The following is a 12,464-nucleotide window of genomic DNA, read 5'->3' on the forward strand; positions in this document are numbered from 1 at the left end:
AGGCAACTACATTCATTGTGGCTCTCTGCCCAAACCAAGTCGTGATCCTTTATCGCAGGGTTTAGCAGAGAAAGAACCCATCTCGTATCCCAAGGATGATCGCAGTTTCAGATGTCATAGCAGGATACGCCTTATTCACAATAGGCTGCCGCGAATTCCGGGGATGGAAATTATGATTGGCGCTGTGATCATCCGAATACGATTCGGAGAGCCGTTGGCAGATGTTCTACTGCTTACAAGCATGAGGGCCAGAGATTGCCTGGATTTGTATAAAAGGTCGTTCGAGGACAGCCGACTGGAGAGGTGACTACCATTTCAAATTTCTCAATCCTTCCGGTCGCAAGGAAATCAACATGAGGGATTTCGTCGCACTTGCTATATCGGCTCTAGCCTTCGCAGAGAGCGCTTTCGCAACTGCCCAAGTTGGCTCTTCAGTCACTACTCCTCTGGGCTCTTTTGAACTCACCGAGGGAGCTGCACGTGCCTGCTCGAAGCTCTCTCGAGCTTTTTTGGGGATCATCAGCCCCAATGGCGCCAACTATACGGTCCAGGCTGCGGACGCTTATTGGGATGTTCGAGCTAATCTTTCTCCGGCCTGCATCTTTTTGCCGAGCACTGCGGATGAAATCTCTCAGGCCCTTCGGATTTTCCAAAGTTGTGATGCGCAGTTTGCAGTTCGTGGTGGCGGGCATATGAATGTGAGTAATCCAGCCAGTCAACGTCAATCAGTACATGGTCAACTAATAATCGGTCAGTACCCAGGGTCGAACAACATCGACGGTGGAGTTCTACTAGCCCTTGAGAAATTCGACAACGTCAAAGTCAACGCTGAATCTGTGGAAGTCGGGCCCGGCCTGACTTGGTACGATGTCTACGAAGCCCTCGAGCCTTACGGTCGTGCGGCCATTGGCGGACGTTTAAAAACAATCGGAGTCCCCGGCCTGAGCCTCATCGGAGGATTCCACTATTTCAACAACAAGTATGGTTACGCTATGGACAACGTCCTCAGTTACGATGTCATCCTCGGAAACGGAACACAGGTCGTGGCAAACCGAACATCACACGCAGACCTATTTTGGGCATTGAAGGGAGGAGCCAACAACTATGGCATTGTGACCAAGTTTACGTTGAAGACCTACGCTATCCCCGAAGTCAGCACTACCATTCAGGTCTTCAACGAGAGTGGTATTCCTGACTTCCTGGCTGCCGTTTGCAACATTGCGAAGCTCGACGAGGAAAATCCCATCGCAGCTGGCATGGTTGCGACTGTGCAGTATAATGCCACGACTCAAGTTGCCTCGGCTTCGTTGCTTGGAGTCCAGGAAGGTACCAGCAACCCCCCATCGCAGTTTGCGAACTTTTCTGCGATTCCCGCAACAACCCGCATCGACAACGTCACGACTATGAGACAATGGGCGTCTAGTTTGGACACCCCGAAACAAATGTTCCGGTTAGTCACAGATGCGGTCCTGGACCTCGAGTGCAATTTGACTTCTAACATATCGTATAGTGTGATGTTCTCTCACAAGACGATGAAACCAGATGAAGACGTCCTCATCTCCATCTACCAGGCATGGAAAGACGCCGTGGACGAAATTGCGGACGTTGAGGGGCTTTACCCAACCTTCGTGACGAATGTCGCCTCCGCAAGTGCAGCCCGGGTTGCTCTTACCAACGGCATCGGTAATGTCTGGGGACTGGAAGCAGAGCCTTATATCCGTATGTTCCCCATCAAAGACCAGATTGACGACCTCGAGATAGGCTAACCCTGGATTTAGTGTGGCAATTCAGCACAGGATGGTCCCTGGCGCAAGATGATCTTCGAATCGAGGCTTGGTCGCGCGAACTGATTGAACGGCTCAATGCAATCAACATCGAGAAAGGACTTGCTTCGGACTTTGTCTATATGGGTGATGCGGGTGAATGGCAAGATCCTTTTGCAGGTTTCCCTGCAGAGAATGTTGCGCGTATGAGGGCAATCAAGTCCTCGTATGATTCTCTGGGTGTTTTCTCCAGACTGAACTGGGGAGGGTTCAATCTGGATGTCTAGAAGGAGCAAGAAGGGTTGATGCTCTAGGTAGGTTCATTGATGGGATCAGTGGATGTTCCACATAATCCATCAACCATTACCGGAGAAACAGCGATAAGAAAAGATAGAATTTGTACAATAGAATACTTGACTAGGATCTATATGTATTCTCTCCCCCAAGTTACTTCCTAGGTGCTGACTGAGAAGTGCAGACCAGATTCTGCATGGAACTACCGGAACAAGGTATTCAATCCGAAAAATAACCTGCAGAATAGATTATTTTGAATAACAATATTTATATTATATGGTATCCTGCGGATACTAAGACCGGCCTTTTTTTTTTTTTTATTACCACTAGTACCAGCGTAAGAAGACGACACCTGCGAACTATTATATATAGGAGTCCGGAGCCATCAAATCTGCCTTGGGTATGTGCCCTTGCACATAGAGAACAATCGGCGCAGCCATCCATGGGTGTTTGGAGGCATGGAGGCTGCCTTGCTCAGTAACTGTCCGTTGGAGACTGCCTTTGGTGTCTGTCCTTTGTTCTCTGCCATTATCCACTCCCAAAGGGCAGAAGTAGGTGGATGGCTGTGCACTATTGCACTAAAGGATTTAGAGCTAAGCGGTTTTTAAAGATTAGATAGAACCTGTCTATTTTAGGCTATGCTTATTATAAGTTAACCTGAAAATCTTTTAAGTTTGCTAAATATAAATAGACCTCGGCACTTAGCGGCTATCAGTCTAATTTGACAGCGCGTTAGTATTAAGTACTAGCTTAATAATGCTTGCATTGGTGCCTGCCTATGGCCCTGTTTAAATAAGCTAGCTCCCTTAAGAAAGAAAAAATACAGGTTAAGATTAAAACAAGTTATAGTAATTAGAATCATGCCCTTTTATTAATAGCGCCTACCGGTGGTTTTGCATAACCTCCTGGTTTATTAAGCCTGCTAAGGCTCCTAAGGCACCCCGCCAGCCCCGTCCTACCTTTATAAGTCTGTTCTAAATATTATCTAACATGGCATGTATTGCGAGTCTGGCAATAAACTTCCTAAGCGCCCCCACTACCATAATAGAATGTTAGTATTAAAATCAAGACTAGGGAATAATTTATACCGCATGTTTGCTTGCTATGGACTCTCCATCCTCTTTATAAAATAATAAAATATTTACCATCTTTTATAAGGCCTTATCTTCGCCCTTTAGTGTCACTGTAGTACTTACTAATTTTAAAAAAGGCTAACTATTAATTTTATAACCTATTTATAGTTATAATTAAGCTTAATATAATTTATTATTAATTAATTACTAATAATATAGCCCACGTGTTTATTTTAGAACTTGAATATTTTTATAAAAATATTATTATATTGATAAACTAAAATGATTTTTAACTTATGTATTATTTAAAATCCCTGGTAAGGCAAATATGTTTATAAATATAATTTATATATGTAGTAAAAGAAATATTTATTATTATAATTCTAATTGCATTATTTTCTCTAGTAAACTAGTTATATATTTACAGGGTAATAATAATGATTTTATAATTTAATTAATTAAAATAAATTAAGCTAGTAATTTAGTTGGAAGGCTTATAATTTTTATTAGTTATAAATTATATTAATATAAAATATTTTAATAGAACATGGCCTTGTAAATAAAGCTATTAATATATTAATTAATATTATTTAATTATTTAGCACTAGTAATCTTACCTATATAACTTTTAATACTTAATTAATAGCCTTTAATACCTATAATAGGCTACATATAAGAGAGTAAATAGTATTAAAATAATACTAGTATTTCGCGTTAAATAAAATTTTTACTATAATCATATTATTTATTATTATAAGTAATTTCTTACTATACTGGCTTACGCCATAATAATTTATAAGTTTCAGGAGGTTACTATTAAATAAGCTATTTTTAATTTCATTTACATAAAAAGTTCTTACTATGGTTAAACTATATAATAATATTTAAAATACAAATACTTAATAATTTACTTCTTTTAAAAAAATATATGCCTATTTAATTCGCGGGCTATTAAAAACAAAGTACTAAAGGTATTAAAATTGTAACTAAAAAAGTATTATTATATATACACCTTACCGCGTAATAAATTAAAGCTTTTTAATATTTTAATAAATTATTTAGCACTCTTTTTTCATCGCTTAGCTTATAGTTTATATAATTAATTTATTATGTATTTTTTATAATTTACTATTAATAATAAGTTTAAATATTTTTATTACTAGGGGCCAGCTTCAGGGTACAATTAAATAAATAAATTAATAACTTTTTACTTCTTATGAAAGTTATTTCTTACTAACCTAGCCTTTTTTATAATATTATTAATTAAAAAAATAACATAGCCTATAGCGCGAAACCTGGTAGCTATTAACTTAAAATAAGTTATTCTAATTTTTAAAAGTTAGTATACCTAGCAAGTATTCTTTATGGCACGCGAGGGCGTGGCAGGCTATTCTTTTTCTTTTTTTCTCTTTTTTTATTAGTGTTGGCACCCTTAGTATAAAGCCCGGTATAGTAGCTATAATAAATGTTAATTAATATATTTATAGGTAAAATAAAATTATAACTTACTTTTAAACTTTACTAATAATAATTGTATATAAATTCTTATAATATTTTTAGCTAATAACTTATTTTATAACTACTTTATAGTTAGCAGCATGGGCATTAGCTTTTATTAATATATTATTTTAATAAAGTAATAGAAAACTAGCTCCCACTGCTATTAAAAATAGAGGTAATATAAGCACTTTAATATAATTATTTAATAATCACTAAAAAAAGTTATTACAAATAATGGCCGCAAGCTACTAGTTAATAATAAAAAAAAGGGCAAGATAAAATAATCATGGCAGGCGGGGGAGTAGCTATAGCGGGGAGGAGAATAGCTATGGATAATATTAAGGTTATTATTAAATTTTAAATTATTAAGGCTAACCTAACTTATATTAATATTGACATTTATATAAATAATAGTAGTGGGAGGCATGGTAATAATAATAATAATAACTTAAAAATAAAGGTTTATAAATTATAAAGTTAAGCTAGTAAGTAATAATAATTTATATAATAACTACTTTTTATCATTAAGCTAATATAATAAATTTTTTATTAACCTATCTATTATTAATAATTTATTAATATATATTACTTATATAAATAATTTATTAATAAGCTAGATTGTAATAGTTCTAGGCTACTAGCGCCTTTCTTACGCAGTACTCCTAGCAAAAATACCCATATAATAAAAAACGCCGGGCCATGGTTATTAATAGACACTCAGGACGGTCTACAAGGCTTCATGGCTCAAGGCTACCGACACGGCTGATTAGATGAATGACCTGGAGCGGTGCTGCCCAGGTCCAAAAGCCGAATCTTGCTTATCGTCCATATCATGGCCGACATTTTTGCGCCGATACCAATGCCCCCTGTACCATTCCGTGAAGTAGTCATCAGGCGGGTAGATGCGGCCCTTTAACAATTTCACTGGCGAACCAATTCTTCTGTCAAATGGAACATCAAGGGGTTGAGTAAGCCGTCAAACAATGTGATGGTCTGTGGGCTGAACTTGGAGTGCTGATTACTGTTAAGGCTTTTGATGGATCGGCAGGTCTTGTCCACTATAGATTAAAGTAAATAGGCATTCTTTAAACCTTTTATTAATTTAGATGTATTCCCAGGGCCATATTACCCTAAGTCCATGCTTTTTAGTACCCTAAAACTTTATATTACTTGTGTTGGCGTAGGGTTCTGGCTAATAATAACCCTTAGTTTATTTTTAAGTTTTTTATTTTAATTATGCTAACCTTTGCTTTTCCTGGTCATAGATTTCTTTAATAACAACAATTATAACTCCTAAAACACACTCACGATAGGTTCTCTTATTTATATAACATCCTGCCCACTCCCTCCCTTGTTTTTTCCTTCCTAGGACCTGTGCTGCTTATTTTATGGTCTTAATGGTTAACTGATAATTTATTTATAGCCACCATCTCCAAAATTGTCCTGATCTTAGGCCTTGCATTCGCCATTTATATAGTAATATATAAGCATTGCGAAGCTGACATGTACCAGCGCGTGAACAGTCACCTCATGCCTTGGCTAGACACCTACGTAGGGTACATATCTCCTGTGGATAGGTCTGCCTATACCTATTATGATACTTCCAGTGTGTGCAAAACACGCACTGGATTAGTATCTGATGGTATAAACCCACTTTACGACTTTTCTTTTTCATAGTTGGAGCTCAGGGCTGTTTTTAGGGTAATCTACGACATGTCTAGCCCCCCAAGCTTAGGTTGACGGCGGGTATTCATGCTCCGGTGCCCCTTTCCTCGAGGAACATGGTATCATCAGGGGAACTCTTGGACCTAGGGATGGAGTTTGCTGGACATTTAGGCACCATCAGAAGACATCGCACTGGAGCGGATCGAGCCAGCTTTACCATAGCATGAAAATATCCCGGCATGATCTTATAAAAGCCCAAATGGCTCGCGCCTCGTGGGTATCAACAAAAAGAGCTACACGGACTTTACCTATGGTATGGTCCATTTAATGGATTTGCATTTCGGGGCTGTTAGCCACCCTTGAAAAAGTTCTTTCAAAGTCTGCGCTATGGAATTCATACTATCACTCGCGCACGTATAAATAGCTTGTGGAAACCGTTATCCGGGACATGGGGCCCTTTCTATATGCCTGGTAAAAAATTCTAAGGCCAGGATACGTAAAACCCTTGATAGAAATTACCAAACGGCGAAAGACAATCTCATCTCAAGGCCTGCATAAAGAGATCTTGATGCCTCCTTGTGGATACGTATGGCTTGATTACAGCAGTTCGTGGGTGCCTGAACTTTCTCCCAAGTTCGCGGTATATCAGATCGAACGATCCACAACATTCTCTGGATGTATACACTTGGCAGAACTGCACATTCGCATGTGTGTTACGTACCACAGTGTCCTGTCCACTGTGGTTTATCCCTTCTTCGTCAAAAGCAATGCTTGTTGTACATCACCTCATAGGTCGAGTACTAGCTTAGCTATTCTTGAACAAGCACGCGACGACAACTGTAACAATGCCTCATGTGCGTTGCCCAACCCCGGACATGATGCAGAAAATATTTTCATTATAACGCGGATGCATAGAAAGCAATGCCCAACGATGGGCCCTTGGGACGAGTAATGAATATACAACCACCCTTAAGCTCTCGAAAATGGCTAGAGTCCTCCTGTTTACACCTAACATCCTAAATCTGCCTGTCATGTCGCTAATGTGGGGGCCATACGTGCAAGAACTGTTCCCTTCAGCAGGGTTCGCCTGTTCTCTTCAAACTCTTCATGTCTTTCTTGGAAGAGGCCGGAAAATAACCCTCTCTCTGGCGGCTTGAACGCTGCACTAATGTAATGAGGCCACGTTTGCACCACTGAGAGTACCTAGCTATCATATGAGCGTTTATCTGGGACAGCCGTTGCCAGTATAACCTTGTTAAATGATTACTACAACCAAAGGGATCCCAGAAAGAACATGCTTGCGTGTTTGAAGGCGAAAACCCATCCAGAACTTCCCCGGACTAGTCCCATCTCCCAAAGGTTATGTCTTCCAGAGTAACGATAACATAATGGCATCTTTCCCGCCAACCCAACGCTTACCAAGAATGTTTCTCGTGGAACGCCGATGTATGTGCTGCAAGATGCGCGCTCTGAAGCAGTGAAAAAACTACCAAGTCGACTACAAGGGATGGCGTACGGGCCCAGCTAAACCTGGACTGGGCCTCTGTTATGCTGCGGGCCTATATGTCGCTTTTCAGGCGCAAAGCTTCGCGGACGAAAGAGTCCAGTGGCGTTAGGGTATTTCGGACGTATTTAATAAGATCCTCCAGATCCAAGCTAGGGGCCAACATGTGCTTTGGGGTGCTGTTTTATATAGTTATGAGGAGGTACAGGGGCTTTTATCTGCGTACTCGCGCCTGGTCTTTTGAAGTTGCTAAGGTTTTTTGCTCAACCGTAAAGAGTTTAGACAGTGATGACCAGGCAGGTGGTGTGTGATAGACACGCTCCGTACAATACTACATTTTTACGATGATTACCAGTCAGGTTGGGTCAACGCCGGCCTAATGGATGGTATCAAAGAGCGTCATCATAATCAGAGACTTCAAGGATGCATGTCCTGTGGGGTGGTATATTGGGTACTCGGCTCGACGGGCGTGAATGGCTTTTTGGTTCTGGTCTGGAGAGGAACAACTTCAATCCTGGGTAAAAGTGGCCATGGGAAGAAATGAGTTGCGCTTCAGGCCCAGTAAATAGAGAAACAAAAGCAATCAATATTGCCGAATCATTACCTGGATACCGGGTTCGGCGGATAAGGTACCAAGAAAACGATTGCCTGCAGGGATGGTAGCTCGCTAAATGGAAGTGAACTGAACGCAGACCAGATCCAGGAAAGTCGGCCAAGGAATGCGTCCAAATATTCACATGACACAGTGAAGATAACAGTAAGCAACTTGAATCCTCTCCGCGCGAATTATTGCTATTATAACATATAACAGTTCGTCTGCCACCTGAGAAGGTATAATTCTAAGCGCCAATTTCATGTGTTCCCAACTTGATAGTTATTATGTTGCGGTGGTGATTCTTTCGGCTCGCTGAGATCATACGCAGTTTCCTTCCTCCAGTCTCGTGCTAGTGTACGCCGACTTTCACGCGTCTTCGTATTGTCGTCCTCACGATGCATCGGTGTCTCGTAGAGGTGAAGGAGGAAATTGGTTTTGCAAGTCCAGGCAGAGTAGTAGTTTGGGCAACCAGGAAGTTTGCAATACCATACCCAACGTCTACTAGGAGGTAGAGTAGAGTTTTCGGTATCAGTGTCGGAATCAGTGAGGTAGTCCGCAAACGACTGAGCAGAAATGCAACGGGAAAGGAAGCTCTCTGTATTATTATTTAGGTCGATGCCCAATTCCTCTAAAGTCCTTGTAGTTCTCATCGCGTCGATGTCGGATTCAGCACGACTCCCCATTTTTGATGTTAGAGAAATCAGGAAGCCAAAAAGAGAAAGATTCGAAACTGGCGTTGAAGAGTTGGTAATGTGCGAAATAAAGTTCGAAAAGGGCGCGAAGCTGATAGTTTTGTTTAAAGATCTTTGACATGCGGGGTTCAGCTGCGCATGTGAGAAGCTCGGGTGACCTAAATCCTTGGCAAGGCCCTGAAGTGGTCGCTGCACAAGTTGGCACACTATAAATCTTGCCCGATAATATTCTACTGTGCTACTGCGTGGTCTGCCGCAGTGCTTTCCTACTTCGACGCTCTCGAGCTCTGTACTAACGGGCGGTCACGTCACAGTCTCAAGTACTTACACCTTGATCCTCCAATGCTCCGCTCTGATCACTGTCGCCCTAAGAGAAACAATCAGATGACAAGCTATAGTAAAATAAGATTATTAAAAATAATTCTAATTAGTTACCCGGTAGACATGTCACACAACAAGCAATAGGCGTGATGGATAAAGGTTTAGATACCGCACGCTGACGCAAGAGGTGCACTTATATATAGTGGCTAAGAGGTAAAGCCACAGCTGCGCCCTAGATTATGGCTGTGGTTACTCTTAAAAGAGCAGCAAAAAAATCAGCTTGTTATTACAGCTAATTATAATTACCCACTTATTATACTAATAAGAATAGCGCATCTAACACGCGGTGGAAATTTAGAGACTAGTTCCAGCGCGAAGGATAAACGGCGCCTTAGCTGATCACCCCAATCACCCAATTATGTGAGATTAGAGTGAGCATCGCGCGACCCTCACCCTTTACAGCTCACCCACTCACCCTCCCCACTCATTTCGCTCACCCGTGCCGCGCGACTTTAAAGCGGCATTGCTCACCTACTAGAACGAGAAGGGCAATGGTCTTGGCGCTCGTAGTTTTTTGCTCGGTAGGTTGCAAGGCGTAAGGCGTGCATATGTTGGCATTAGATTTCTAGACCGTACTTGCGATCTATAGGGTCCTAAGTCCTTGCAAATGCCCAGGAGTCTTGAGCGATGGAACGCATTGTAAAGGCATACCTAAGGGGAGTAGGGGATTAGCACCGGCAACCCTAGAAGAAAACAGCAAGACATCGGAGACGGACGAAAGTCCCGTCATTCTGGATTTGGCTCACAAGCTGCCGGACGCAGTGGCGGTCTTCGATAAGACAGATCTAGATCCGCCAGCGACCTGGGATTGGGGAGAATGATTTGCAGGTGGCTGGTGACGTTAAACTCACGGTCCATGGCAAAGAACTCCATTCATTGACGGTACCTTGTCTCACAACAGAGTTCAGGGATAATAAAGACCTTGCCATGTACCTTACTGGGGTAGTCATTGTTAATAACATCAAGGTGGAGATCACGGAAACTAGGTACCATACCAGAGACGGCCCCTGTACATTCGCGACGAGCCAGGTCCGCGAGAAGTTGTGAATGCCGGCAAGGGCAAAGTCCTTGGAATGTTATTGGACACCCAAACGAGCGAGGGCAAGCTGGTAATTGTGTTCGGTGGTGGGAGTAGCAGGAGAAGCAATAGACGGAGTGTTATGGTACCCTGGACGCCTCCTCGAACCACGACGGGAGAAGGACAACAAGTCGTGTGGATTGCCAGCCAGAGACATCTGTTACCTAACCCCAGCACCCTCGTTGTCTTGCTCACTCTTACCATCGACATTAATGTGGTTAAAAATTTCGGAGTATCACTTTTCCATTAACACGCACGATGCTTGCGATGACCATGGTTTATCATCGCCAACCTCTACAGACTTGAGCCGATCTGTACCCAACAAAGACGTGTCCAGCTCCAGCCAAGTTTCTTCAAAACTCAATCTTTTTCAAGGCACTGGTCCTCACGCATATTTCTAAGCATGCCTAATTTAGCACCCTAAGCTTCCATTTGTCCAGTCTCCGACGCTCAGAAAAGGCCCCTTGGAAATGTCTGTGCACGTCCTTTACCCCCATACTTGATATGAAAGGGGTTGTACGCTCCTTATAGAACCGCAAGGCCGTATCCAGTGACTGTGGCTGGATCTGTGATTGGGGCCTATTGTTAGCAGCAATCATAATCGAGCAAGAAGCCTAGCCGGGATAAGGACACATCATTATGACTCTCTATCAGTGGTACTCTTCACTTTGTTCTTCGTGGCCCTGCTTACGAGAACTCCTGGCTGATAGGAAAAGCAATTATCTGATTACTATTACCGCGCCAAAGATAGAGCAAACCCCACTGTGCCCGCGGGGAGACAGATCTGCAGCACTATCCAGTCGGGACGCCCTGGGACGGCCTCAAGATTGGTTGGAGTCGGTGGTTACGAGGAGGCGGGGCCATGCATGGCAATCGATGTCTTTGGCCATGTGCGTTGTACCATCCATGAGGCACACCTGCAGCCAACCCTGACCCCAGGGAGAGTAAGTCCAAGCGCGAGCCTGAGAGGCGCCCTGGCATCTTTCCATCGTATTGGTACCTGGAGGGAAGTGAAAGGATATCCGTCGGTAGCGGGGAGAATCTGCTGGCATCGGCGTCTTCCCAGGAGAATCAGAGGTAGATCAAAGGTGTGAGCCACGTAAAGGTAGATTCATACGAGACAGCCATGCCACTGGAGTAGAGGAAGTTTGCATGGTTGCTCGTGCTTCCTCGACCTGAGCAGGAGGAACGCTGTCCAGACCTAAGCAGGAAATGAGCCATTCCTGCTCCTCTTTCTACGTGGTGCTACATGCAATACGGGCAATATACCCCTTACTCGAGAACCTTGATGCCTTGCATATACATAAGAGCTCTTTGTTCATTATTGCGGGTTCGAGAGTCTGAAGTCTCCCCGCCTGACCAGGAACATAAAACAGCAGACCATGGAGGGTGGCTCTCGAGGAACCATATATGCCATACTATCAATATGGTGTGCAACAACCCAAAGCGGACCTGCTCTGTTCAGGATGAGGCAGCACCATGTAATCGACGGCTGCGCAAGTAATATGAAGCAGGGGTATTTTCAATCACCCCTTCGGAGATTCACCAATCGTTCTTGCAGGGGTTGACGCCTGCGGCACATCGGTATCCGAGAGGCTATTTGATTGCTATGCAGACATCCGTGTGATTAAAACCCCTCAAAACAGCCATTGCTTGTTCTTTATTACGCAGTTGGTGGTCTCATTCCCTATGCTCCTTGTCGACTGCCGGTCTAGCTAACGGGCCTCTATCCAGGGTTTTCCGGGGTAAGGCGAATAGTGTACGCACACAGTGCGCATGTGGCAGATCACGGCAAAGAACGTACCTAGATAAATAGAAAAAGCAGACGGCTTCACAGGCGGACGCATCACTTCCGTTTCCTAGTCTTGTCTGAGGACCGAGCAAGGGGCCACATGTCGGCCAGTCCTTCATTGGAAGAC

At 42.9% G+C, this 12,464-nt stretch overlaps 3 protein-coding genes across 3 annotated transcripts; 1 reads left to right on the top strand and 2 right to left on the bottom strand.

Annotated features, from left to right (window-relative positions):
- Positions 1-353: 353 nt before the first annotated feature.
- On the top strand, positions 354-2,078 carry BDW74DRAFT_185869 (FAD-binding oxidoreductase; the record flags this gene model as incomplete). Its single annotated transcript, XM_073731138.1, has 4 exons — positions 354-698; positions 756-1,450; positions 1,511-1,719; positions 1,779-2,078. 4 exons carry the CDS (start codon positions 354-356, stop codon positions 2,048-2,050), a joined length of 1,521 nt encoding a protein of 506 aa, XP_073582486.1. The 3' UTR covers positions 2,051-2,078.
- A 6,132-nt stretch (positions 2,079-8,210) lies between these two features.
- BDW74DRAFT_155379 (uncharacterized protein) lies at positions 8,211-9,546 on the bottom strand. The gene has a single exon (XM_073724818.1). It carries the CDS (start codon positions 9,075-9,077, stop codon positions 8,652-8,654), a length of 426 nt encoding a protein of 141 aa, XP_073582487.1. The 5' UTR covers positions 9,078-9,546; the 3' UTR covers positions 8,211-8,651.
- A 756-nt stretch (positions 9,547-10,302) lies between these two features.
- BDW74DRAFT_155380 (uncharacterized protein) lies at positions 10,303-10,790 on the bottom strand. The gene has a single exon (XM_073724819.1). It carries the CDS (start codon positions 10,753-10,755, stop codon positions 10,450-10,452), a length of 306 nt encoding a protein of 101 aa, XP_073582488.1. The 5' UTR covers positions 10,756-10,790; the 3' UTR covers positions 10,303-10,449.
- Between the last annotated feature and the right edge of the window lie 1,674 nt (positions 10,791-12,464).

The sequence above is a fragment of the Aspergillus multicolor genome, assembly GCF_047715735.1.
Source record: "Aspergillus multicolor strain CBS 133.54 unplaced genomic scaffold BDW74scaffold_17, whole genome shotgun sequence".
Taxonomy (NCBI): domain Eukaryota; kingdom Fungi; phylum Ascomycota; class Eurotiomycetes; order Eurotiales; family Aspergillaceae; genus Aspergillus; species Aspergillus multicolor.

Excerpts from the sequence above, each read along its gene's own strand:
- BDW74DRAFT_155379 (XM_073724818.1), bottom strand. The coding sequence starts at position 9,077 with ATGGGGAGTCGTGCTGAATCCGACATCGACGCGATGAGAACTACAAGG.
- BDW74DRAFT_155380 (XM_073724819.1), bottom strand. The coding sequence starts at position 10,755 with ATGTCGATGGTAAGAGTGAGCAAGACAACGAGGGTGCTGGGGTTAGGT.